This window comes from Atractosteus spatula, chromosome 14, assembly GCF_055471065.1.
Source record: "Atractosteus spatula isolate fAtrSpa1 chromosome 14, fAtrSpa1.hap1, whole genome shotgun sequence".
Lineage (NCBI taxonomy): Eukaryota > Metazoa > Chordata > Actinopteri > Semionotiformes > Lepisosteidae > Atractosteus > Atractosteus spatula.
In genome coordinates, this window is record NC_142719.1 from 13,689,410 (window position 1) to 13,716,590 (window position 27,181).

The 27,181-nt window shown below is 52.1% G+C and overlaps 3 protein-coding genes across 3 annotated transcripts in view; 2 read left to right on the forward strand and 1 right to left on the reverse strand.

The window, feature by feature from the left end:
• Positions 1-442: 442 nt before the first annotated feature.
• On the reverse strand, positions 443-7,575 carry wdr83 (WD repeat domain containing 83). The gene is made up of 10 exons (XM_088931977.1): positions 7,049-7,575; positions 6,386-6,493; positions 3,752-3,872; positions 3,215-3,320; positions 2,561-2,609; positions 2,078-2,204; positions 1,781-1,848; positions 1,482-1,590; positions 827-941; positions 443-741 (listed from the first exon to the last, which is right to left on the reverse strand). Exons 2-10 carry the CDS (start codon positions 6,486-6,488, stop codon positions 592-594), a joined length of 948 nt encoding a protein of 315 aa, XP_088788103.1. The 5' UTR covers positions 6,489-6,493; positions 7,049-7,575; the 3' UTR covers positions 443-591.
• A 51-nt stretch (positions 7,576-7,626) lies between these two features.
• wdr83os (WD repeat domain 83 opposite strand) lies at positions 7,627-10,141 on the forward strand. Its single transcript, XM_088933010.1, has 4 exons — positions 7,627-7,780; positions 8,272-8,377; positions 9,307-9,404; positions 9,792-10,141. The coding sequence occupies exons 1-4, from the start codon at positions 7,731-7,733 to the stop codon at positions 9,856-9,858; spliced, it is 321 nt and encodes a 106-aa protein (XP_088789136.1). The 5' UTR covers positions 7,627-7,730; the 3' UTR covers positions 9,859-10,141.
• A 10,994-nt stretch (positions 10,142-21,135) lies between these two features.
• LOC148820695 (voltage-dependent P/Q-type calcium channel subunit alpha-1A-like) overlaps positions 21,136-27,181 on the forward strand; it is a 115,805-nt gene continuing 109,759 nt past the window's right edge. The window contains exon 1 of the mRNA XM_088932164.1: positions 21,136-21,398. Within this exon, the coding sequence (XP_088788290.1) occupies positions 21,136-21,398 (263 nt within the window). The remainder of the gene's footprint in view (positions 21,399-27,181) is intronic.

Here is a 27,181-nt window from a genome sequence, read left to right on the forward strand (position 1 = left end):
ACACAGCTCTCACTGACAGCACCGCAGGCCCACAGCAGAGTGAGTGCCCCCTGCAGGAGGGACACAGCTCTCACTGACAGCACTGCAGGCCCACAGCAGAGTGAGCGCCCCCTGCAGGAGGGACACAGCTCTCACTGACAGCACTGCAGGCCCACAGCAGAGTGAGCGCCCCCTGCAGGAGGGGCACAGCTCTCACTGACAGCACTGCAGGCCCACAGCAGAGTGAGCGCCCCCTGCAGGACTGACACAGCTCTCACTGACAGCACTGCAGGCCCACAGCAGAGTGAGCGCCCCCTGCAGGAGGGACACAACTCTCACTGACAGCACTGCAGGCCCACAGCAGAGTGAGCGCCTCCTGCAGGAGGGACATAGCTCTCACCGACAGCACTGCTGGCAGCTCCGACTGGTATACACAAATCAATAAAACACAACAAAATTTTGATTAATATTTGAATGAAATTTAATATCACAGTATCAAAATAAATTAAAAAAAGAAGGATTTGAAAAAATACAGTTATTTTCTTTCATTCTTGTCACTGGGCCTTGGGGTAAAGTCCACCTTTGCTGGAAATCCAAGGTACAGACGGGTCCCTAGCCTGCCTCCTCCTCCTTCTCCTCTGACTCCACCCCCCAGATCTGAACACGCCCCCCCATGGCGGTGAGAAGGTGGGGCTCTGTGGGATGGAAGCACAGTGATTGGACGACTCCTTTTCCAACAGGCAGCTTCAACGCCAGAGAGCCCTGCAAGAGAGTGGAGTGTGAGAAAGTCCTCATTCTACTGTAACAGGAAAGAACTGTATCCCTCCTTCTGCCAAACCCTCCTGACCTCCACCAAGTCCCAGAAGTACACATGTCCGTCCTCAGAGCAGCTGAGCACGTGGGTGTCTCTCTCTGACAGGCAGCAGTCCAGCTTGTAGCTGCTGTTCCTGTGGCCGGTGTACCTGCACAGAGAGACGCTGCTGAAAGTGAGGGAGGCTCTATGACATCAGCACCGGTACCAATCCGGTGTGGGAGGCTGTGTAGCGGATAGTGTAATTAACACTGTTTACAGTGAAGGAGTATATTCAGTGTGAATACAGTGAACAGTGTGTATTCAGTGTGAATACAGTGTATATTCAGAGTGAATACAGTTGTCTACAGTGGACAGTGAATATTCAGTGTGAATACAGTGTATATTCAGAGTGAATACAGATGTCTACAGTGAACAGTGTGTATTCAGTGTGAATACAGTGTATATTCAGAGTGAATCCAGTTGTCTACAGTGGACAGTGTATATTCAGAGTGAATACAGTTGTCTACAGTGGACAGTGTATATTCAGTGTGAATACAGTGTATATTCAGAGTGAATACAGATGTCTACAGTAAACAGTGTGTATTCAGTGTGAATACAGTGTATATTCAGTGTGAATCCAGTTGTGTACAGTGGACAGTGTGTATTCAGTGTGATAGTGATTACAGTGTGGACAGTGTGATGCACTCACTCTCCCAGCAGTTCCCCGGTGCTCTTGTCTAGCAGCCGGAGGGTGGAGTCCAGGCTGGCACTCAGAGTGCACTGTCCATCCTGACTGAAACACACACAGGTTATGGGGCCTGCAGGACAGAGAGAGACAGAGGTGATAAGCACTGCAGTGAGAAATGTGACACTGACACACACCGTCACTGTCAAACACACACATTCACCAACAAACACTATCAACGACATGTTCACTGTCAACGGCAAACACACACTTAATTTCCCATTTCCACAGCACAGCCCTGAAACAGGAGCACTGCCACTCACTGTTTACAAAGTCGCTGTACAGCTGACCCATCCGCAGGTCATAGCGCCGCACTCTGCCATCCACTGAGCTGCAGAGACAGGGAGAGATACAGGCAGAGAGTCTGAATACAGGTGTCAATCCTTATTCCTTTCACACTGCTAATTCAGTCCTGACGAGACAGGGGGAGACAGGGTTTGAGTCTGAACAAAATTCATCTTTATTCCTTTCACACTGCTCAGTCCTGACTCAGGAATGGACACTGTTAAAGTACTGCAGTTACTGACAGTTTAATCCTGCAGTGCTGGTTCAGTACTGACCCGGTCAGCAGCTCGTGTTCAGACACTTCAACACTGCTCACACCATCTCGCGCCTCGTCCAGAATCTGAATCGGGTCGGGCCTCCTGGATCTCGTGTCCCAGCAACGCACTGTGCTGTCTATAGAGCCTTGGGTACACAACACACACACACTGTGAGCAACACTGTCACTAACAGAGTGACACACACAGCCTCTGCCCCTTGGGTCTGACCTGAACCACAGTCACACACAACCCCTGACACACAGACACACATAGCACTGAACTGATTTACACAGCCCTGCTCAGCCCCGCAGAGCCCCGCAGAGCCCCACATAGCCACGGACAGACAGGGGCAGACAGGGGCAGACAGGGGCAGACAGGGGCAGACAGGGGCAGACGGGGCGCAGACGGGGCGCAGACGGGGCGCAGACGGGGCGCAGACGGGGGGCAGACGGGGGGCAGACGGGGGGCAGACGGGGACAGCCCCTCCCACTTGGCTCTGACCTGACACAATGACTGTAGCCTCTTCATTAAACCTGACACAGTTCACCTTCTGTGCAGAGAGAAGGTGACAGAAAACATCTCACTGTTAAAGCACACAACAGAGGGAGTACTAAATAAAAGAGCTTTTAAGAGCAAAAAAAAGGAATATACTGTATATGCCAGTTATTTATTTTCAAATTAAATTTGAAAAACAAACATTTGACTCAATTTGGCATGAAGTGCTGTGCCAGAAGTCAGAGTAATAAAGTTTCTGTTCATCTAATAAAAAAATTAGTGATCCTTCCCGGTCTCGGTTTTCACAGTTCTTTATCCCCCCATAGACACTCATGCTCCGCTAGTCCCAGTTTTTGTCAGTTGAGTCCGATTATCTTTGCTTATAACAGTTTTCAATTCAGCTGTCAGTCGTCATTCATTTCACTGAGTGAACTAACCCTGAATTCCATCAGAGACCAAATGGCTGCTCCCTACGGGAGCCTCCCAGGCACATGTCAACTGTACAGACCAGTCGGGAATGTAGATTCCCTCACAGACTGGTTTCCACACTCTTCAAAGTGGAGTAAGGGAATGGTGTCTGCGACGTCAATATCAATATTCTCGGAGATCAGCTGTGAAAATCAGAAACAGAAGACCAGCTCTTTCTCAGTTCTGTCTCACCCCAGCATGTCCTCTCAGCTTGCGGGTCACCTGAGCTGTGGCCACATCCCACAGAATCACAGTCTTATCTGCACTGCAGGAACACAGCTGGCTGTTGTCATAGGAGCTGTACAGTGAGACACAGGAGGTGATACTGAGAGGGACAGACAGTGGAGTTAATACTGAGACAGACAGACAGTGGGGTTAATACTGAGAAAGACAGACAGAGAAGTTAATACTGAGAGAGAGAGAGGAGTTAATACTGAGAGAGACAGACGGTGGGTTAATAGTGAGAGAGATAGACAGACAAACGAGTTAATACCGAGAGAGACAGACAGATGGAGGAGTTCATACTGAGAGACAGATGAGGAGTTAATACTGAGAGACAGATGGAACGGTTAATACTATGGGAGAGAGCCAGGCACAGGGGTTAATACCGAGAGACAGACAGAAGGTTTGACACTGAGAGAGAAAGACTGGAGAAGGTAATATTGAGAGAGAGATAGAGGGGTAGAAAATGAGAGAGAGACAGACAGAGAGGTTAATACAGGCACTCACCCGTCAGTGTCCAGCACCTCGTACCCGTGTCCACTGTAGGTCTGCAGCAAAATCCCACGTCCAGCACTCCATAGTCGCAGAGTCTTATCACTGCCACAGCTCAGCACGTAGTTACCATCCGCTAGGAGAGCACAGCACAGTGATCACTGCCACAGCTCAGCACATAGTTACCATCCACTAGGAGAGCACAGCACAGTGATAGATAGATACTTTATTGATCCCGTGAGGGAAATTGCAGTCACTGCCAGAGCTCAACACAGTTACCATTCGCTAGGAGAGCACAGCACAGTGATCACTGCCAGAGCTCAACACATAGTTGCTATCCGCTAGGAGAGCACAGCACAGTGATAACTGCCACAGCTCAGCACATAGTTACCATCCGCTAGGAGAGCACAGCACAGTGATCACTGCCAGAGCTCAACACATAGTTACCATCCGCTAGGAGAGCACAGCACAGTGATCACTGCCAGAGCTCAACACATAGTTACCATCCGCTAAGAGAGCACAGCACAGTGATAACTGCCACAGTTCAGCACATAGTTACCATCCGCTAGGAGAGCACAGCACAGTGATCACTGCCACAGCTCGGCATGTAGTTACCATCCGCTAGGAGAGCACAGCACAGTGATCACTGCCACAGCTCGGCATGTAGTTACCATCCGCTAGGAGAGCACAGCACAGTGATCACTGCCACAGCTCAGCACATAGTTACCATCCACTAGGAGAGCATAGCACAGTGATCACTGCCATTACACAGCACATAGTTACCATCTGCTAGGAGAGCATAGCACAGTGATCACTGCCATAGCACAGCACATAGTTACCATCCGCTAGGAGAGCACAGCACAGTGATCACTGCCATAGCACAGCACATAGTTACCATCCGCTAGGAGAGCACAGCACATAGTTACCATCCGCTAGGAGAGCACAGCACAGTGATCACTGCCAGAGCTCGGCATGTAGTTACCATCCGCTAGGAGAGCACAGCAAAGTGATCACTGCCATAGCACAGCACATAGTTACCATCCACTAGGAGAGCACAGCACAGTGATCACTGCCACAGCTCAGCACATAGTTACCATCCACTAGGAGAGCACAGCACAGTGATCACTGCCAGAGCTCAACACATAGTTACCATCCGCTAGGAGAGCACAGCACAGTGATCACTGCCTTTGCACAGCACATAGTTACCATCCGCTAGGAGAGCACAGCACAGTGATCACTGCCAGAGCTCAACACATAGTTACCATCCGCTAGGAGAGCACAGCACAGTGATCACTGCCACAGCTCAGCACATAGTTACCATCCGCTAGGAGAGCATAGCACAGTGATCACTGCCACAGCTCGGCATGTAGTTACCATCCACTAGGAGAGCACAACACAGTGATCACTGCCATTACACAGCACATAGTTACCATCCGCTAGGAGAGCACAGCAAAGTGATCACTGCCATAGCACAGCACATAGTTACCATCCACTAGGAGAGCACAGCACAGTGATCACTGCCAGAGCTCAACACATAGTTACCATCCGCTAGGAGAGCACAGCACAGTGATCACTGCCAGAGCTCAACACATAGTTACCATCCGCTAGGAGAGCACAGCACAGTGGTCACTGCCACAGCTCAACACATAGTTACTATCCGCTAGGAGAGCACAGCACAGTGATAACTGCCACAGCTCAGCACATAGTTACCATCCACTAGGAGAGCACAGCACAGTGATCACTGCCAGAGCTCAACACATAGTTACCATCCGCTAGGAGAGCACAGCACAGTGATCACTGCCTTTGCACAGCACATAGTTACCATCCGCTAGGAGAGCACAGCACAGTGATCACTGCCAGAGCTCAACACATAGTTACCATCCGCTAGGAGAGCACAGCACAGTGATCACTGCCACAGCTCAGCACATAGTTACCATCCGCTAGGAGAGCATAGCACAGTGATCACTGCCACAGCTCGGCATGTAGTTACCATCCACTAAGAGAGCACAACACAGTGATCACTGCCATTACACAGCACATAGTTACCATCCACTAGGAGAGCATAGCACAGTGATCACTGCCATTGCACAGCACATAGTTACCATCCGCTAGGAGAGCACAGCACAGTGATCACTGCCAGAGCTCAACACATAGTTACCATCCGCTAGGAGAGCACAGCACAGTGATCACTGCCTTTGCACAGCACATAGTTACCATCCGCTAGGAGAGCACAGCACAGTGATCACTGCCAGAGCTCAACACATAGTTACCATCCACTAGGAGAGCATAGCACAGTGATCACTGCCATTGCACAGCACATAGTTACCATCCGCTAGGAGAGCACAGCACAGTGATCACTGCCAGAGCTCAACACATAGTTACCATCCGCTAGGAGAGCACAGCACAGTGATCACTGCCACAGCTCAGCACATAGTTACCACCCGCTAGGAGAGCATAGCACAGTGATCACTGCCACAGCTCGGCATGTAGTTACCATCCGCTAGGAGAGCACAGCACAATGATCACTGCCACAGCTCAGACCACTGAGATACACACATTATTGAGATGCACACACTGAAAACACATCACACTGAGACACACACATAGAAAACACACACCACCTAGATACACACTGCAGAAGTGTCTCACCATTGAAGCGCACAGCTCGTACTGCTCCTTGATGACAGTCCAGGGTGTGAAGTAGCACACTGGGCAACTGGGGAGGCTGGGGCTTGGGCAGAGGAAACGCCATGGTCACTAAGAGATAGAGAGACTGGGTTACACTAGCACTGAGAGAGACAGAGACTGGGTTACACTGGCACTGAGAGAGACAGGGACTGGGTTACACTGGCACTGAGAGAGACAGGGACTGGGTTACACTGGCACTGAGAGATAGAGAGAGTGGGTTACACTGGCACTGAGAGAGACAGAAACTGGGTTACACTGGCACTAAGAGACACGGAGACTAAGCTAAACTGGTGCTGAGAGAGACAGAGACTGGGCTACACTGGCACTAAATAAGAGAGACTGTAACTGTTCTGTAATTGTTTTGAGAACACTGAAATGCATCGTTCATTCGAGTAACAATCTCAGAATATCTCTGAATTTATCAAACTAAACTGGCAGTGACAGGAACAAAAAACGAGAGTCAAACTGAGATAGAATTAGAGACGGTGTGATTGAACTGCGACACTGAAAATCATTCCAGTATATAATTTTTCTCGATGTGATTTGTCACTATTCCACACTTGAATTTACGTTTTATGCGAGCAGCAACAACAACGATAACAACAAAAACAATAATACACTTACCGAAGCCAATAGGAAACCTTGTGGGCAGGCTGTCTCAGCCTGTCTGTTTTAAACTGGATTTGAAATAATTAAAACTTTTCTTACAAACCAATATTCTCGATTCCTCGAATAAGGAATTGTTTCTTGCTGGGACAGAAGATATACGCCCTCGTCAGATAAGTTTACCCATGTCACTTTTCACATCATAAGAAAATTAAAGTACCGTGTTAACTGAAAATCGCAATTCAAAATGTTGAACAGACAAAAAGATTTGTTTCTGTAATTTATAATAAAACTTAATCTCAACAATAGGAACCAGTGTCTTTAGCGAGTGTTTCCCGTCGACAGGGAAAACACGTGAGTGGGATAAAGACGAAAACTATCACTACAGTGATAGCCGAGGCAAACTTTTGGAACAGTTCTTATTTAAAAAAATCAAGAATTAAAAAAAATAAAATAAACACTATGTGATAAAAACAAATCCATCTGAGGACGTTTTACAGTTGCCGGAAAATGAGTGAGGAGGTCTGTTTTGATGTTACACTTCCTCTACCTCCTCTTCCGGTCCGAGGAAAAGGAAGTGACGTTTCAAAGGGGACTGGGCCGGTCGCTGATGACGTAGTTCATGTGGATTGTGGGGTAAGAGGACGAGTGGAGTGGAGTCGAGTCTTCTGTTACTTTCAACACACAAACTAAGACAAACATGTCTTCCAACAGCACGTCCGACCCCAGGAGACCGAACAAGATCCAAAGGTTAGTAGCGGAGCTTTCGCCATTTCGGCCGATGACTGACCCGCGTCCGGGTACAGAAGCTGTACCTCGAGAGACGAGGGATCAATGAAGTTAATCGTTAATCTCTCTCAGGACAGCGGTGTCCAGTCAATTGTGTTATTGTGTATCTCTCCTCTCTCATGACAGTGATGTCTGTGTGTGTGTACTCAGTCCAGTCAGTTGTTCTGTTGTGCATCTATCTTCTCTCTCAGGACAGTGGTGTCCAGTCAGATGTGTTGTTGTGTATTTATCCTCTCTCTCAGGACAGTGGTGTCCAGTGTGTGTGTGCTCAGTCCAGTCAGTTGTGTTGTTGTGTATCTATCCTCTTTCTCATGACAGTGGTGTCCAGTGTGTGCGTGTGTGCTCTCAGTTCAGTCAGTGGTGTATCTCACCTCTCTCTCATGACAGTGATGTCTATGTGTGTGTGCTCAGTCTAGTCAGTTGTGTTGTTGTGTATCTCTCCTCTCTCTCAGGTACAAGCCCCCCAGCACAGACACAAACCCCACACTGGAAGACCCCACTCCTGACTACATGAACCTGCTGGGGATGATCTTCAGCATGTGTGGGCTGATGCTCAAGGTGCAATCACTGTTGTGTGTCAGCGGTGCGTCTGTGTTTTAGCAGCTCAAGTGCTGTGTGTGGTTAGTGGGTTGTGTTACAGCTCAGGATGTGTGTGTGGATCGCGGTGTGTGTTAACTTGTGGGGGTTGTGTTACAGCTCAAGTGGTGTGCGTGGATCACAGTGTGTATTAACTGTTGTGGGTTGTGTTACAGCTCAAGTGGTGTGCGTGGATCACAGTGTGTATTAACTGTTGTGTGGGTTGTGTTACAGCTCAAGTGGTGTGCGTGGATCACAGTGTGTGTGTGTATTAACTGTTGTGTGGGTTGTGTTACAGCTCAAGTGGTGTGCATGGATCACAGTGTGTATTAACTGTTGTGTGGGTTGTGTTACAGCTCAAGTGGTGTGCGTGGATCACAGTGTGTATTAACTGTTGTGTGAGTTGTGTTACAGCTCAAGTGGTGTGCGTGGATCACAGTGTGAGTGTGTATTAACTGTTGTGGGTTGTGTTACAGCTCAAGTGGTGGTGTGGATCACAGTGTGTATTAACTGTTGTGTGAGTTGTGTTACAGCTCAAGTGCTGTGCGTGGATCACAGTGTGTGTGTGTATTAACTGTTGTGTGGGTTGTGTTACAGCTCAAGTGGTGTGTGTGGATCACAGTGTGTATTAACTGTTGTGTGGGTTGTGTTACAGCTTAAGTGGTGTGCGTGGATCACAGTGTGTGTGTGTATTAACTGTTGTGTGAGTTGTGTTACAGCTCAAGTGCTGTGCGTGGATCACAGTGTGTGTGTGTATTAACTGTTGTGTGGGTTGTGTTACAGCTCAAGTGGTGTGCGTGGATCACAGTGTGTGTGTGTATTAACTGTTGTGTGGGTTGTGTTACAGCTCAAGTGGTGTGCGTGGATCACAGTGTGTGTGTGTATTAACTGTTGTGTGGGTTGTGTTACAGCTCAAGTGGTGTGCGTGGATTGCTGTTTACTGCTCCTTCATCAGCTTCGCCAACTCCCGCAGCTCTGAGGACACCAAGCAGATGATGAGCAGCTTCATGTGAGCATCTCCTGTCTCCCCATCTCCCTGTCTGCGTGTCTCTGGTCTCTCCGTCTGTCTCCCCGTCTCCCCGTCTCCCCGTCTGTCTCTGGTCTCTCTGTCTGTCTCCCTCCCTCTCTGCGTGTCTCTGGTCTCTCTGTCTGTCTCCCTCCCTCTCTGCGTGTCTCTGGTCTCTCTGTCTGTCTCCCTCCCTCTCTGCGTGTCTCTGGTCTCTCTTTCTGTCTCCCTCCCTATCGGTGTGTCCCGGGTCTCTCTCCCTTTCTATTGTGTCTCCAGTCTGTCTGAGTGACCATCATCTTTCCAGACCGACTGTCTGACTGATCCCTGTTTGTCCGAGTGGTTGTCATCTTTCCAGTCTTCCAGTGACCCCTGTCTGTCTGCCTGCAGGCTGTCCATCTCGGCCGTAGTGATGTCATACCTGCAGAACCCCCAGCCCATGTCCCCACCGTGGTAACGAAGACCAGACATGGAGAGACTCCGAAAGAGAACCGAGCCTGGAGCATCAGGACCCAGCCTAGCTGCGGTGCTGCCCGGACACCTGGGGAGGGAGAGGAGGGGGGGGCTTCCTGATCGCTCACTCCTCAGCCCTTCCTGTCACTCCTCAGCCCTCTAGATCGTCTTCATCTCCTTCACACTCTTTCTCTCCCTTTCTCTCTCTGATGTTTTTTTTATTTGCATTGTGAAACATTGGACAGTATCTGTAATAAAACCCACAGATTTTAAATATTTTTCAGAAATGTTCACTGCTCTGTCTGTCCACTCCATTGTTGTTATAAGTCAGCAAACTGTAGCAATCTTATAGTGTACCAGACTGCTGTGGTCTGGGCTGGGCTAGACTGCTGTGGTCTGGGCTGGGCTAGACTGCTGTGGTCTGCGCTGGGCTAGACTGCTGTAGTCTGCTGTACTCTAGACTGTACTAGACTGCTCTGCACTGTACCAGACTGCTGTACTCTGCTCTGAACTGTACTAGACTGCTCTGGAGTATTTATGTCCTTGACACCAGGTGTGGCTAGGGTACATGTATTTACTGAAGATTAATTGAAAAAAGGAATTGAGTTTTTCATGACTCATTCATGTTATGAATTTCTATTTAGGTTCATGTATATGTATTTAGTGTAGTTTTTGCTCTCCCATCTCTTTTCACTATTAAGATCCCATTTCCTTTCCTACTGTGCCCCCAATGTCACCTGGAACTTCTAGAGCCTGGCCACTAGGTGTCACTGTCACCCTACTCTTCTCTCAGCCTGAGTCTGGATGCCCAGATCTCTCCCACACGCCTCCTCCAATGTGAGTCTGCTCGCGGGCGTCCTGCGCTGGTCATCACCTGGTCGTCCACTGGAGCGAGCAGCAGAGTGAAAACGGGAGGAGCTGGGAGAAGGGGCCCATGTCTGCTTGTCCGCAAACCGGACACCGGTGAGACCTGTGTTGTGTTCCACAGTCCACCAGAGGCAGGGCTGCAGGATCACGGTGAATCCGGGGTCTGAGCACTCCAGACCAACAGCACGCCCCAGCTGAGGCGAGAGGCCGGAGCAGATTCCCTGGAACGACTCGTGAAACAGTGGGAAGAGACCCTCGGAACGAGAGGATACTGTCATTCAGATAAACGACAGGCTGAATAGAGGGAGCTCCTTCCCTGACCCCATGCCAGGTGACCCCAGAAGCAGGACCTCAGGTTTGGGGACCCAAGGAGAAGAACCTCAGGCTGTGACCCCAGCAGTGTTGCACTGCTCCTTCCTGGAGGGCAGCTGGTTGTGCAGAGAGGCTTCGGGGGCCGAAGGCGAGGATTGTGCTTGGTGAAGGCAGATGAATAATTACTGCAGCCCAGGGGTGATTAACGCAGCCGCCGGCACAGGGGCGCTGCGCTGACCTAGTTTAGCAAAGTTTTATCCTGTGATTCTGCCAGATGGCGGAGCGACCCAGAAACAGGCCCACAGGCTGGATTGCAGAGGTGACCCTGGGGGCTCAGAGCTGGGGTTCTAGGGGTGACCCTGGGGGCTCAGAGCTGGGGTTCTAGGGGTGTCCGTGGGGGCTCAGAGCTCGGGTTCTAGGGGTGTCTCTGGGGGCTCAGAGCTGGGGTTCCAGGGGTGTCTCTGGGGGCTCAGAGCTGGGGTTCCAGGGGTGTCTCACCGGGGGTTTAGAGGAGGAGCTAACAGTAATAGCAAAGGGAGTAATTGCAGGAGAGAGTAATAGTGAGAGAGTAACAATGAAAGGGAGTAATAGTCAGAAAGTAACAGGGGGAGTAATACTGGGAGGGAGTAAATGGTAAGATAAGATCACTTTATTGGCCATATACAATTTCTTGCATTAGGAGTTTGTCTTTTTGCATACCCCAGCTTGCTCTCCATGAGACACACAAGCACACAGACAGGGAGAGAAGTTGGGGGTCAGAGCGCAGGGTCAGCCATTTATATGGCCCCCCTGAAGTAGCTGGGGTTAAGGGCCTTGCTCAGGGGCCCAACAGAGTAGGATTTCTCTGCTGGCTGTGGGATTTGAACCAGCAACCTTCCAGCCACAGGTGCAGATCCTTAGCCACAGAGCCACCACTCCGCCCTGATGATGAGTAATAATGAGAGAGTAATTGTGGGAGGGAGTAATAGAGAGAGTAACAGTGATAGTAGTTACAGCTCCATCGCACAGCTCTGCTGCTTTAATGCTCTGCTGTGGGACTGGGACGCTGCACTGCGAGCTGCGGAATCAGGACGGGGCTATTCTTAGCGACACGCTTGTTAGAGGGAGGCAGTGCCCCGCTTCGTTAGCCACTCTTTAGGAGGAACCTGTGACAGATCTGGGCGAGCGGCGACTCCCTGGGGACCTGTCCCCTATTGAGAGGAAAACAGCTCTGCCTGCACTGCCACACTCGGCCACCAGAGGGCGCCACAGGGCAGGCAACAGGAGCCTGTCCCGTCTCTCTCTGTGTGCTGCACAGCGATAAGCAACCTGCAGTAAGAACAGGCAAGTGCGATAAAGCTAATAATATTGACAATTAATGATGAAATGAAGACGAAGATCTCTGGGCTGGACTCTTCACTCTGGACAGGACTACTCGCAGGGCTGGACTCTGCTCCCTAGGCTGGACTCTGCTCCCTGGGTCAAGCCCTGCTCTCTGGGCTGGACTCTGCTCCCTGGGTCAAGCTCTGCTATCTGGCCTGGACTCTGCTCCCTAGGCTGGACTCTGCTCCCTGGATCGGGTTCTGCTCTCTGGGCTGGACTCTGCTCGCTGTGTCTGTCCGGGCTGCAAGCTGGGACAGGAGCTGCCTCACTCTCTCCCGTCACTCGGGGGACCAGTGTGGAGCAGCTCCTGTGCACCCTTCCCACCCCACTCCGCTGTGTGGCTGTGAGTGGGATCGGATGCCCTGCCTATCTTTCTGTGCGCTGCTGCACTTACTTCACACTCAGCTCCTTCTTAATTACCACACTCGTTTGTTTAATTAACTGGTCGAAATTCCTGTGGCTTCCAGAGGCTCTTTGTATTGGAAAAAAAGAAAACTGTGTAGTTGAATCATGTCCCCTAAGGCCCAGTCTATCCTCACTCTCTGTCCTCAGTCTGTATGTCCTGTCCTGTCTGTCCCTACTCTCTGTGCTCAGTCCAGTCTGTCCTCAGTCTGCACATCCTCAGTCCAGTCTGTCCTCAGTCTGCATGTCCTCAGCCAAGTCTGTCCGTCCTCAGTCCAGTCTTTCCTCAGTCTGTACGTCCTCAGTCCAGTCTGTTCTCAGTCCAGTCTGTCCTCAGTCTGCATGTCCTCAGTCCAGTTTGTCCTCAGTCTGTATGTCCTCTGTCCTGTCTGTCCCTACTCTGTCTGTGCTCAGTCCAGTCTGTCCTCAGTCTGCACATCCTCAGTCCAGTCTGTCCTCAGTCTGCATGTCCTCAGCCAAGTCTGTCCGTCCTCAGTCCAGTCTTTCCTCAGTCTCTACGTCCTCAGTCCAGTCTGTTCTCAGTCTGCATGTCCTCAGTCCAGTCTGTCCTCAGTCTGCATGTCCTCAGCCAAGTCTGTCCGTCCTCTGTCCAGTCTTTCCTCAGTCTGTATGTCCTCTGTCCTGTCTGTCCCTACTCTGTCTGTGCTCCATCCAGTCTGCCCTCAGTCTGCACATCCTCAGTCCAGTCTGTCCTCAGTCTGCACATCCTCTGTCCTGTCTGTCCTCAGTCTCCCCTCAGGAAGCTGAACACTGAGGAGGTTTAGTAATGAAGGTGTTTAACACACTGAGGGATCAACAGCAATAGTTCTTGTACATGAGCTCTGGGTGGTGAGATGCTGGTGTGAGGCAGGCGTTTGGTGCCTCACTAGGACAAGCGATGGACAAAACTTTTTCTTATATTTTTTTAATTCTCTTTTCATACATGGTCACTCTAAGTTGAAAAACTCTGCTCCCAGCTTTAGCCTTAGTACTGTCCCAGCACTGGATATGTGAGGACCCCTGAGCGCCCCCTGGAGGAGTGAGAACACTGCTGGCCACAGGGGGCCCAGTCTAGTGACACAGCTGGCCCGGACTGGACCCGCGGTGTCCTGACGCTGGGGCTCAGCCCGCTCCGTGTTCCGGGCCGGGGTTTCTGCTGCGTGTCTCTGCGGTTCTTCCTCGGGCCTGTGGGCTGGGATGAGTGAGTTGTGGTGGAGAGGTCGTTAATCGGGTGCTGGGAAGTGCTGATGGCGAGTTCATAGTGCTTACTCCACAGCTCAGGCCTGATTGATCAGCACATCAATTAATACACAGTCAGGACTGGCATGGCCACCTTTAAAAACAGCACAAAACAGCCAAAAGCACAGCACAGACCAATCTCCTAATTACTCTGGGCTGGGGATGTGTGTGGAGAGCGCTGACTATCTATCTCTCTGTGTGTGTGCGTCTGTTTCTCTTTGCCTGCCTTTCTCTCTGTATTTGTGTTAGTCTAACTCTGTATTTCTCTGCCTACCTGTCTGTCTCTCAGTGCCTGCCTATCTATCTGTCTATATTTCTCTCCCTGTACCTGCCTGTCTGTTTCTCTCTCTGTGACTGCCTGTCTGTCGGTCTCTTGCTGTGGCTGTCTGTCTCTCTCTTTGTCTATCTCTCTCTGCGCCTGTCTTCTGTCTGTGTCTGTATGCCTGTCTCTCTCTGTGCCTGCCTGTCTCTCTCTCTGTGCCTGCCTGTCTCTCTCTCTGTTGTGTCTGTCTCTCTCTGTGCCTGCCTGTCTCTCTCTGTGCCTGTCTCCCTCTCTGCGCCTTCTGTCTGTGTCTGTACGCCTGTCTCTCTCTGTCAGTCTCTGTGAAGCGCCCCTCTGCAGGGCTCTCTGGGCTGGGGCTGTGGGGCAGGGTGTGCTGTGGGCACCAGAGTGCGGTCAGGAGGCAGGAGCTGCTGCGCGGAACAGCAGCGTCTTGCCCTACTTGCCAGCCGCGGGGCACTGTGGGAATTGTTAATAATTGCAGCTGTTTAAAAATGCATCTCACTCACTGCTGCAACACGAGTCCGCATCAGCCCATTCACACGCCAGCCCCTCTGACTGGACCGGGCCGGGAGCCGCCTGGACAGCCCTGTCAGCACTGACCCACTTCAGCCTGCTTTCAGAGTTACTGAAGAAGCCGCCAGGATAACGCCTCTTCTCTTTTTCTGCCTGAAGCGAATGTGCTAAACCGTAGTGTAGAGAGAAACTGAATTCCTGACGCCAGGCTCCCCTTGGCACTACACTGAGCTGTACTGTACTCTGTACTACTAGAGCTATACTGAGCTGTAGTGCACTCTGCCTTACTGTACTGAGCTTTCCTTAGCTGTTCTGCACTCTGCCCCACTGTACTGAGCTGTACTGAGCTGTACTGGACTCTGCCTCACTCTGCTCCACTGTACTGGACTCTGCTCCACTGTACTGGACTATACTGAGCTGTACTGGACTCTTCCCCATTGTACTGAGCTGCACTGGACTATACTGAGCTGTACTGGACTCTTCCCCACCGTACTGAGCTGTACTGGACTCTTCCCCAGCTGTACTGGACTATACTGAGCTGTACTGGACTCTTCCCCACTGTACTAAGCTGTACTGGACTATACTGAGCTGTACTGGACTCTTCCCCACTGTACTGAGCTGCACTGGACTATACTGAGCTGTACTGGACTCTTCCCCACCGTACTGAGCTGTACTGGACTCTTCCCCACTGTACTAAGCTGCACTGGACTATACTGAGCTGTACTGGACTCTTCCCCACTGTACTGAGCTGCACTGGACTCTGCACCACTCTACTGAGCCGTACTGAGCTGTACTGGACTCTTCCCCACCGTACTGAGCTGCACTGGACTATACTGAGCTGTACTGGACTCTTCCCCACTGTACTGATCTGTACTGGACTATACTGAGCTGTACTGGACTCTTCCCCACTGTACTGATCTGTACTGGACTATACTGAGCTGTACTGGACTCTTCCCCACCGTACTGAGCTGAACTGGACTCTGCACCACTCTACTGAGCCGTACTGAGCTGTACTGGACTCTTCCCCACCGTACTGAGCTGCACTGGACTATACTGAGCTGTACTGGACTCTTCCCCACTGTATTGAGCTGCACTGGACTATACTGAGCTGTACTGGACTCTTCCCCACTGTACTGAGCTGCACTGGACTCTGCACCACTCTACTGAGCCGTACTGAGCTGTACTGGACTCTTCCCCACTGTACTGAGCAGCACTGGACTATACTGAGCTGTACTGGACTCTTCCCCACTGTACTGAGCTGCACTGGACTCTGCACCACTCTACTGAGCCGTACTGAGCTGTACTGGACTCTTCCCCACCGTACTGAGCAGCACTGGACTATACTGAGCTGTACTGGACTCTTCCCCGCCGTACTGAGCTGCACTGGACTATACTGAGCTGTACTGGACTCTTCCCCACCGTACTGAGCTGCACTGGACTATACTGAGCTGTACTGGACTCTTCCCCACTGTACTGAGCTGCACTGGACTATACTGAGCTGTACTGGACTCTTCCCCACCGTACTGAGCTGTACTGGACTCTTCCCCACTGTACTGAGCTGCACTGGACTATACTGAGCTGTACTGGACTCTTCCCCACTGTACTGAGCTGCACTGGACTCTGCACCACTCTACTGAGCCGTACTGAGCTGTACTGGACTCTTCCCCACTGTACTGAGCAGCACTGGACTATACTGAGCTGTACTGGACTCTTCCCCACTGTACTGAGCTGCACTGGACTCTGCACCACTCTACTGAGCCGTACTGAGCTGTACTGGACTCTTCCCCACCGTACTGAGCAGCACTGGACTATACTGAGCTGTACTGGACTCTTCCCCACTGTACTGAGCTGCACTGGACTATACTGAGCTGTACTGGACTCTTCCCCACTGTACTGATCTGTACTGGACTATACTGAGCAGTACTGGACTCTTCCCCACTGTACTGAGCTGCACTGGACTCTGCACCACTCTACTGAGCCGTACTGAGCTGTACTGGACTCTTCCCCACCGTACTGAGCTGCACTGGACTATACTGAGCTGTACTGGACTCTTCCCCACTGTACTGAGCTGCACTGGACTATACTGAGCTGTACTGGACTCTTCCCCACTGTACTGAGCTGCACTGGACTATACTGAGCTGTACTGGACTCTGCCACATTGTACTGAGCTAAGCTGTACTAAGCGGTACAGTAGTGGATTTGTATCAATATCATGTAGGAGTGAAGCAGAGACTGGGTGGCTGGTCCAGACTGCGGGCTCGCAGCCCACTGCGTGACGTCACCCTGAACTGGGAAGCACCGCCAGCACAGAGCGGGCGGGAGTGGGCCAGGGGATGTAGAGCCTGCATGAGGACAGCGCCCTCTGTTGCTGGTGCACGGCCGTCAGTGAGAGCTGCGTCGCTCCTCCAGCTCTGGAGGGTGGAGGGTGGAAGGTGTACAGGGGCTGGTTCCAAACAGCAGGGAGTGTGAGAAGGCAGTGATGCTCCTCACACCGTGTCATACTCTGGGTGTGTAGACGAGAGGTAAGATGGTTACTGAGGGTGGACCTTCAGGATGAATTCTGTGCTGCCTGCTCTGCGCTCTGTGGTGTATATTTTCTGCGCTGTGCTCTGTTTTGTGTGATTCCTGCTCTGCGCTTTGTGGTGCTGTGTTACTACCTGCTCTGTGCTGTGTACTACACTCTTACCATGAAATCCCACTTTAAACCTTGATAGGGGACACACACACAGCCTTTTGTTCAGTCTCCAGAGACCCTGCTGTGCAACTATAAATACCTTGCTGGTATACAGAGAAGCCAGAGGAAGACAGAGCTCTGTACTGTAAAAGCATCTCAGCATATCTCTGCTGCTGGGAGCCCAGGGGAGGCGCACACACCAGGACACGAGCCAGTTACAGTCGCACTCATCCTAGCACTGCGATCTGCCTGGGCTCGGCATCCCTCTTCCTACGGATCCGTGCATCTTCAGTCTGTGTGGGTGCTCTCTGTCTCTCACACGCTGTTTCATCATCAGATGAATCTGTCTGTCTGCGGAGTGCAAACCCGGGACTGTGTTATTCTGCTTGCTTCTGATCAGCCGCGGCATGTGTGTGCCCTGCTCAAAGTGCTCCTCGTCTCACAGGTTCAAGCAGAAACATCGGAGATAAGATTAGGCAACCTGGTGTCCCCCACTGCGCCCCGGCAGCTGCGAGCTGTAGCAGAGGCTGAGTGAGTGGACTGACGCTCACACCCCTCCCCCACCTCTCTGTGCTCACTCAGAACCCCTTCCCTGCCTCCTGCTCTCGGGCTCGGCAGGAGGGTAGTCGGTGCAGTGGAGTAACCGGCTGGAGCAGAGAGGGGATTAGTGCTTGAAAGGGAAGCAGCAGGCACACCTGCTGAATGACAACGCTGCATGCTGAGATCTCATCACAGCGCAGTCTGTGAGTCCGGGGACACTGTGCCTCCCGCCCGCTGTAGTATACGGCACACAGGGCACTGACACTCACTGATACACCTGGGACAGAGAGCACTGACTCTGCTACACACCTGGGATGCAGAGCACTGACTTTCTCCTACACACCTGGGACAGAGAGCACTGATGCTCTCCTACACACCTGGGACTCAGTGCACTAACACTCAGTGACACACCTTGGACACAGAGCACTGATTCTCTCCTACACACCTGGGACAGAGAGCACTGACGCTCTCCTACACACCTGGGACTCAAAGCACTAACACTCAGTGACACACCTGGGACACAGAGCACTGATTCTCTCCTACACACCTGGGACAGAGAGCACTGACGCTCTCCTACACACCTGGGACTCAAAGCACTAACACTCAGTGACACACCTGGGACACAGAGCACTGACGCTCTCCTACACACCTGGGACTCAGAGCACTGACGCTCTCCTACACACCTGGGACTCAAAGCACTAACATTCAGTGACACACCTTGGACACAGAGCACTGACTCTCTCCTACACACCTGGGACACAGAGCACTGACGCTCTCCTACACACCTGGGACTCAGAGCACTGATGCTCTCCTACACACCTGGGACTCAAAGCACTAACATTCAGTGACACACCTTGGACACAGAGCACTGACTCTCTCCTACACACCTGGGACACAGAGCACTGATGCTCTCCTACAAACCCGGGACACAGCACTGAGGCTCTCCTACACTCCCGAGACACAGAGTACTGACGCTGTCCTACACACCTGGGACTCAGAGCACTGATGCTCTCCTACACACCTGGGACACAGAGCACTGACGCTCTCCTACACACCTGGGACTCAGAGCACTGACGCTCTCCTACACACCTGGGACTCAAAGCACTAACATTCAGTGACACACCTTGGACACAGAGCACTGACTCTCTCCTACACACCTGGGACACAGAGCACTGACGCTCTCCTACACATCTGGGACTCAGAGCACTGATGCTCTCCTACACACCTGGGACTCAAAGCACTAACATTCAGTGACACACCTTGGACACAGAGCACTGACTCTCTCCTACACACCTGGGACACAGAGCACTGACGCTCTCCTACACACCTGGGACTCAGAGCACTGATGCTCTCCTACACACCTGGGACTCAAAGCACTAACATTCAGTGACACACCTTGGACACAGAGCACTGACTCTCTCCTACACACCTGGGACACAGAGCACTGATGCTCTCCTACACACCTGGGACACAGAGCACTGATGCTCTCCTACAAACCCGGGACACAGCACTGAGGCTCTCCTACACACCTGGGACTCAAAGCACTAACATTCAGTGACACACCTTGGACACAGAGTACTGACGCTGTCCTACACACCTGGGACTCAGAGCACTGATGCTCTCCTACACACCTGGGACTCAGAGCACTGATGCTCTCCTACACACCTGGGACACAGAGCACTGACGCTCTCCTACACACCTGGGACTCAGAGCCATGAACCAGCACACGGACACCTGACTGCGCACCCCGGGATATATTCACACTGTATAGCCGTAATACTAACGCGCAAGTCCGGCGGTTCGGGGTTCGGCGGACGGGTTCGGTGCGAGGGTTAAAGCGGCGCGAGGGGGGGGGGCTGGGTGGAGAGGCCGCGCGAGCAAATCAGCGGCCGCAGCGCGCGTCATGTGCTGCGAGGCTCGGCCGGGGATTTGGGGACGGGCGCTCGTGCAGTGTTAAATTGATCAGGCTCTCATTACTGCTCAGCCTGCCAGCGCTTCGGAGGCGCTCCGTCTCTCTCTTTCTCTCTGTCCCGGGATTGTCTTTCGGCTCGGAGATACCCAGCCCGGCACGGCCGAGCCGAACACGCAGCGCAGCGCAGCGCAGCAGCGGCGGCGGCTCAGAGGGGGGGGGGTGCGCGTGTGTGTGTGGAGGAGTCCGAGCATGCGGGACTCGCGCGGGCTTGCGGTTCCTCTGTAGCGCCCCGAGCTGCCCTCGAGCTGTCGCGACCGGCCGTGTGGCTCTCCGCTCGCCGCCGGCTGGACTGACGATGTCCCAGCTCCGGCTCGTCGAGCCCCGCGGACCGCGTCTCTGCCGGATGTCCCCGCTGGCTGTGGAGATCAGATGATGGGAATGACAGCGAGGATGTTGCCTTGTTTTTGAGGAGAAAAAAAAAACCCCGAAAAGATCCACCGCGTCTTTTTTTTTAAAATAAAGTAGATATACAGCAACAAGCGAAAAGGCTGCGGTAGCAGAAACCCGCCGAGCCCGAGCCCGAGCCTCCCGCCCGGCGCGTAGTCACAGATGTCGGTGTCTCGGGGAGTGCTCGCGGAGCTGGGAGGAAGCAGGTCGCTGGACTGTGTCAAACATTGCGGATCTGGCAAAAAAATAAATAATTAAAGTGTTTTTGTATAGTCAAGCCTCGGATGTTTTTTTGTTTTTAAAAAAAAAAAGCCACAGTCGAATCGAAGATGCACAGCTGAAGCCACGAAAATCCAGTCGTTCTCCTCTCCTGTCGACTCCGGCGTGTAATTGGGGGCTGATGCGGGGGTCCTGCGCCCGGAGCCCTCAGGGTAAATCTGCAGAATCCGAGCAGCGCCTGCGGGGCACCGAGAGCGGTGGGGAGGCTTCGCCGGGAGGACGTGGGGGATATCCGATCTGAGAGCGGGGCATAGGAGCGCGCCGTTTGCTTCGAGTGCTTGAGCCGCGAGGCGGGGGAGCGCGGAGGGACCCAGGCGCACACGCGACCCGCCAGCTCGCGCCGAACCCCTGGTGTGGAGCACGGTGGCCGATGGGCCGTGATGTGGCAGTGCTGCTCCGTCTATTCGCCTTCTCTGCTGCTGCGTAACGACTGGCGCTTGGCGTCGTTAGAATGGCTCGGTTCGGAGACGAGGTGCCGTCCAGGTATGGCGGAGGACCCGGCCAGGGGGGACCCGGACGCGGGGGCAGCAGGCAGGGGGGCCCGCCCGGAGCCCAGAGGATGTACAAGCAGTCCATGGCCCAGCGCGCCCGGACCATGGCCCTGTACAACCCCATCCCGGTCCGGCAGAACTGCTTCACCGTCAACCGCTCCCTGTTTCTCTTCAGCGAGGACAACGTGGTGAGAAAATACGCCAAAAAGATTACCGAATGGCCATATCCTTTACCGCTGCCTAGCGCAGTGCGGGGCGCCCTGCGCGCTGCGGGCGAGGACGCGGGTGCTCTCTGGTGTAGAGACGGGGGTGAGCGGTGGGCGGGCGGGCGCTGCTGTGCCGGCCGCAGGACAGGGGCTACTGGGCTCCCAGCTGTTGCTACAGCTGGCAGGGGAGGACGGAAAGGGACATTTTATCGAATGAGAGATCATTGCATAATATGGTAGGCTACTCATCGCAATAGTGCTGCATATTGCTGCCGCTGCCGCCCTACGAACAGCGTGTTAAGCAGGCGGATTATCCGTCTTATCACCGTTCTGCACCAGTGTTGATGTGTTTATTAACAGGCTTATGTTTTAGGATGGAGACAGCAGGTATCCGTTTACAGAGCCGGGCGATAAGACGCGCTGTAGGAGAGAGAGAGAGAGAGATTTCGATTTCCTCTCGTGTGCGCGGGGAAGAGTGCAACAGGACCGTCGCGCTGTTCCCGGTTTCTCAGGATGCATGACCTTAGCGGGGTGCGCGGGTGTGCGTGTGAAAGAGAGAGAGAGAGACGCGTGTGCTCGGTGCACGCTCAGACACAAGCACGCACGCACGCGGGCAGAGCAGCGCAGTGGAGCAGCGCGTGGGGGAGTCGGTGTACAGTATCTGGGCTGCGTTCGCGTCCGCGCTGGCTGCTGCTGCTGCTGCTGCTGCTGATGTCAGCATGTGTGACTCTCAGCTGCTGGCAGGGAGGGAGGCGCGCCATCCATTTCTGTGGGCTCTGTGCAAAAACAACCTTAGGCTGTGTTTGTGTGTGTGTGGCGGGGTCCGGCCGTGTGGCCACTACCACACCCTGGGTGACAGTGCAGCACAGGTGTGTAAGCGTGTGTGCAGCAGGCAGGAGGATCTCGGGGTACCCGTCGTATTCCGAGGGCGAGGACAGTGGCTCTCGGCGGGCAGGGCGCTGGTGGCAGAGAGGCAGAGCTACAGTCTGGGTCTCTTCCTGGGCCGCTTGAGTGATGAGGGTGGTGCAGAGTAGCACATGAAGGAGCTCTGCTTGCAGTGCCTCTCTGTAGGGCCTGCTGACAGGCTGCAGGGCGTTACTGGGCCTGAGAGGCACCATACACACTGGCTGAGCCAAAGACAGCAAGGAAGAATAGACCCGCTGAAGGACAGGCGCAGTGACCACTGCCTAGAAACTGGACACAGGCAGACCTGGCTGTCCAGAGAGGACAGGCTCAGTGACCGCAGCCTGGTCATAAACACTGGACACAGGCAGATCTGGCTGTCCAGAGAGGACAGGCTCAGTGACCACAGCCTGGCCATAGTAACTGGACACAGGCAGATCTGGCTGTCCAGAGAGGACAGGCTCAGTGACCACAGCCTGGCCATAGTAACTGGACACAGGCAGATCTGGCTGTCCAGAGAGGACAGGCTCAATGACCACAGCCTAGCCATAGTAACTGGACACAGGCAGACCTGGCTGTTCAGAGAGGACAGGCTCAGCGACCGCAGCCTGGTCATAGACACTGGACACAGGCAGACCTGGCTGTCCAGAGGGAACAGGTTGTGCTCCTGCTCCCAGCAGGGAGAAGCAGAGAGGTGCAATTTCTGCTGAAGTGTGAGAAATACTCTTGGATCAGACAAACATTCTTCCCGAAAATAACAAAACTAATCCTAGAATTCCCCCACCTGTCAGAATCAGAACAGCTTCCAATCCTGCTGGGGGAGGAATCTGGAGCTGCAGCCCAGTATGTGATCCCCTGTCGCAGCTTGAGGATCAGAGTGTGAGTCTCCATAATATGGGCATGCTGTTGTTTTAAGTATTTACTAACTGTTATTGCATTAGCAACACTGTAATTCACTGTAAGTCAGGCCAATGAAGCAATCTGAAGTTTAATTTTAGACAAATATATATCTTGTGATTCTGGCCTGGTAGGATCTGGTACTTGCAGGATCTCAACAGCGGTGCTATTGGTCTGTACTGTACTGGAGCTGTAGATCAGTGGTGTTGCAGGTCTGTACCGTACTGGAGCTGTAGATCAGTGTTGCTGTTGGTCTGTACTGTACTGGAGCTGTAGATCAGCTGTTGGACTGTACAGTACTGGAGCTGTAGTGCAGCTGTTGGTTTGTAGTGTACTGGAGCTGTAGATCAGTGTTGCTGTTGGTCTGTACAGTACTGGAGCTGTAGTGCAGCTGTTGGTTTGTAGTGTACTGGAGCTGTAGATCAGCTGTTGGACTGTACTGTACTGGAGCTGTAGATCAGCTGTTGGTCTGTACTGTACTGGAGCTGTAGATCAATGTTGCTGTTGGTCTGTACTGTACTGGAGCTGTAGATCAGCTGTTGGTCTGTACTGTACTGGAGTTGCAGATCAGTGTTGCTGTAGGTCTGTACTGTACTGGAGCTGTAGTGCAGCTGTTGGTCTGTACTGTACTGGAGCTGTAGATTAGTGTTGCTGTTGATCTGTACTATGCTGGAACTCTAGATCAGTGTTGCTGTTGGTCTATACTCTAAAGGAACTATAAATCAGCTGGTGGTCTGTACTGTACTGGAACTGTAGAACAGCTGTTGGACTGCACTGTACTGGAGCTGTAGTTCAGCTGTTGGACTGTACTGTACTGGAGCTGCAGATCAGTGTTCTTGTAGGTCTATACTGTACTGGAGCGGTAGTTCAGCTGTTGGACTGCACTGTACTGGAGCTGCAGATCAGCTGTTGGACTGTACAGTACTGGAGCTGTAGATCAGCTGTTGGTCTGTAGTTTACTGGAGCTGTAGCTCAGTGTTGCTGTAGGTCTATACTGTACTGTACTGTAGATCAGGAGTTGGTCTCTACTGTACTGGAGCTGTAGTTCAACTGTTGGACTGTACAGTACTGGAGCTGTAGTTCAGCTGTTGGACTGCATTGTACTGGAGCTGGAGCTCAGTGTTGCTGTTGGTCTGTACTGTACTGGGGCTGTAGATCAGCTGTTGGACTGTACTGTACTGGAGCTGTAGATCAGCTGTTGGACTGTACAGTACTGGAGCTGTAGTTCAACTGTTGGACTGTCCAGTACTGGAGCTGTAGATCAGCTGTTGGACTGTACATTACTGGAGCTGTAGATCAGCTGTTGGTCTGTAGTGTACTGGAACTGTAGATCAGCTTTTGGACTGTACAGTACTGGAGCTGTAGCTCAGTGTTGCTGTAGGTCTATACTGTACTGGAGCTGTAGTTCAGCTGTTGGTCTCTAATGTACTGGAGCTGTAGTTCAGCTGTTGGACTGCACTGTACTGGAGCTGTAGCTCAGTGTTGCTGTTGGTCTGTACTGTACTGGAGCTGAAGTTCAGCTGTTGGACTGCACTGTACTGGAGCTGTAGCTCAGTGTTGCTGTTGGACTGTACAGTACTGGAGCTGTAGTTCAGCTTTTGGACTGCACTGTACTGGAGCTGTAACTCAGTGTTGCTGTTGGACTGTACAGTACTGGAGCTGTAGTTCAGCTGTTGGTCTGTAGTGTACTGGAGCTGTAGCTCAGTGTTGCTGTAGGTCTATACTGTACTGGAGATGTAGATCAGCAGTTGGTCTCTACTGTACTGGAGCTGTAGTTCAACTGTTGGACTGCATTGTACTGGAGCTGGAGCTCAGTGTTGCTGTTGGTCTGTACTGTACTGGGGCTGTAGATCAGCTGTTGGTCTGTACTGTACTGGAGCTGTAGATCAGCAGTTGGTCTCTACTGTACTGAAGCTGTAGTTCAGCTGTTGGACTGTACATTACTGGAGCTGTAGATCAGCTGTTGGTCTGTAGTGTACTGGAACTGTAGATCAGCTGTTGGACTGTACAGTACTGGAGCTGTAGCTCAGTGTTGCTGTAGGTCTATACTGTACTGGAGCTGTAGATCAGCTGTTGGACTGGACTGTGCTGGAGCTGTAGCTCAGTGTTGCTGTTGGACTGTACAGTACTTGAGCTGTAGTTCAGCTGTTGGACTGCACTGTACTGGAGCTGTAGTTCAGCTGTTGGTCTCTTATGTACTGGAGCTGTAGTTCAACTGTTGGTTTGTACTGTACTGGAGCTGTAGTTCAGCTGTTGGACTGCACTGTACTGGAGCTGTAGTTTAGCTGTTGGACTATACTGTACTGGAGCTGTAGCTCAGTGTTTCTGTAGGACTATACTGTACTGGAGCTGTAGATCAGCTGTTGGACTGGACTGTGCTGGAGCTGTAGCTCAGTGTTGCTGTTGGTCTGTACTGTACTGGAGCTGAAGTTCAGCTGTTGGACTGCACTGTACTGGAGCTGTAGCTCAGTGTTGCTGTTGGACTGTACAGTACTGGAGCTGTAGTTCAGCTGTTGGACTGCACTGTACTGGAGCTGTAGCTCAGTGTTGCTGTTGGACTGTACAGTACTGGAGCTGTAGTTCAGCTGTTGGACTATACTGTACTGGAGCTGTAGATCAGCTGTTGGTCTGTACTGTACTGGAGCTGTAGTTCAACTGTTGGACTGTACAGTACTGGAGCTGTAGTTCAGCTGTTGGTCTGTAGTGTACTGGAGCTGTAGCTCAGTGTTGCTGTTGGTCTGTACTGTACTGGAGCTGTGGATCAGCTGTTGGACTGTACAGTACTGGAGCTGTAGTGCAGCTGTTGGTCTGTAGTGTACTGGAGCTGTAGATCAGTGTTGCTGTTGGTCTGTACTGTACTGGAGCTGTAGCTCAGCTGTTGGACTGGACTGTACTGGAGTTGTAGTTCAGCAGTTGGACTGCACTGTACTGGAGCTGTAGATCAGCTGTTGGTCTGTACTGTACTGGAGCTGTAGTTCAACTGTTGGACTGTACAGTACTGGAGCTGTAGATCAGCTGTTGGTCTGTACTGTACTGGAGCTGTAGTTCAGCTGTTGGCCTGTAGTGTACTGGAGCTGTAGATCAGCTGTTGGACTGTACAGTACTGGAGCTGTAGTGCAGCTGTTGGTCTGTAGTGTACTGGAGCTGTAGATCAGTGTTGCTGTTGGTCTGTACTGTACTGGAGCTGTAGCTCAGCTGTTGGACTGCACTGTACTGGAGTTGTAGTTCAGCAGTTGGACTGCACTGTACTGGAGCTGTAGATCAGCTGTTGGACTGCACTGTACTGGAGCTGTAGATCAGCTGTTGGTCTGTACTGTACTGGAGCTGTAGTTCAACTGTTGGACTGTACAGTACTGGAGCTGTAGATCAGCTGTTGGTCTGTACTGTACTGGAGCTGTAGTTCAGCTGTTGGCCTGTAGTGTACTGGAGCTGTAGATCAGCTGTTGGACTGTACAGTACTGGAGCTGTAGTGCAGCTGTTGGTCTGTACTGTACTGGAACTGTAGATCAGTGTTGCTGTTGGTCTGTACTGTACTGGAGCTGTAGTTCAGCTGTTGGCCTGTAGTGTACTGGAGCTGTAGATCAGCTGTTGGACTGTACAGTACTGGAGCTGTAGTGCAGCTGTTGGTCTGTAGTGTACTGGAGCTGTAGATCAGTGTTGCTGTTGGTCTGTACTGTACTGGAGCTGTAGCTCAGCTGTTGGACTGCACTGTACTGGAGTTGTAGTTCAGCAGTTGGACTGCACTGTACTGGAGCTGTAGATCAGCTGTTGGTCTGTACTTTACTGGAGCTGTAGTTCAACTGTTGGTCTGTACAGTACTGGAGCTGTAGATCAGCTGTTGGTCTGTACTGTACTGGAGCTGTAGTTCAGCTGTTGGCCTGTAGTGTACTGGAGCTGTAGATCAGCTGTTGGACTGTACAGTACTGGAGCTGTAGTGCAGCTGTTGGTCTGTAGTGTACTGGAGCTGTAGATCAGCTGTTGGTCTGTACTGTACTGGAGC

Bases quoted from the DNA above. Each gene is read 5' to 3' on its own strand.
- wdr83 (XM_088931977.1), bottom strand. From the start codon at position 6,488: ATGGCGTTTCCTCTGCCCAAGCCCCAGCCTCCCCAGTTGCCCAGTGTG. The intron at 942-1,481 runs GTGAGTGCATCA...CTCTCTGTGCAG, and splicing joins ACCGGGGAACTGCTGGGAGA to GTACACCGGCCACAGGAACA. The intron at 742-826 runs GTCAGGAGGGTT...ACTCTCTTGCAG, and splicing joins ACTTCTGGGACTTGGTGGAG to GGCTCTCTGGCGTTGAAGCT.
- wdr83os (XM_088933010.1), top strand. From the start codon at position 7,731: ATGTCTTCCAACAGCACGTCCGACCCCAGGAGACCGAACAAGATCCAA. The intron at 7,781-8,271 runs GTTAGTAGCGGA...CCTCTCTCTCAG, and splicing joins AGACCGAACAAGATCCAAAG to GTACAAGCCCCCCAGCACAG. The intron at 9,405-9,791 runs GTGAGCATCTCC...GTCTGCCTGCAG, and splicing joins CAGATGATGAGCAGCTTCAT to GCTGTCCATCTCGGCCGTAG.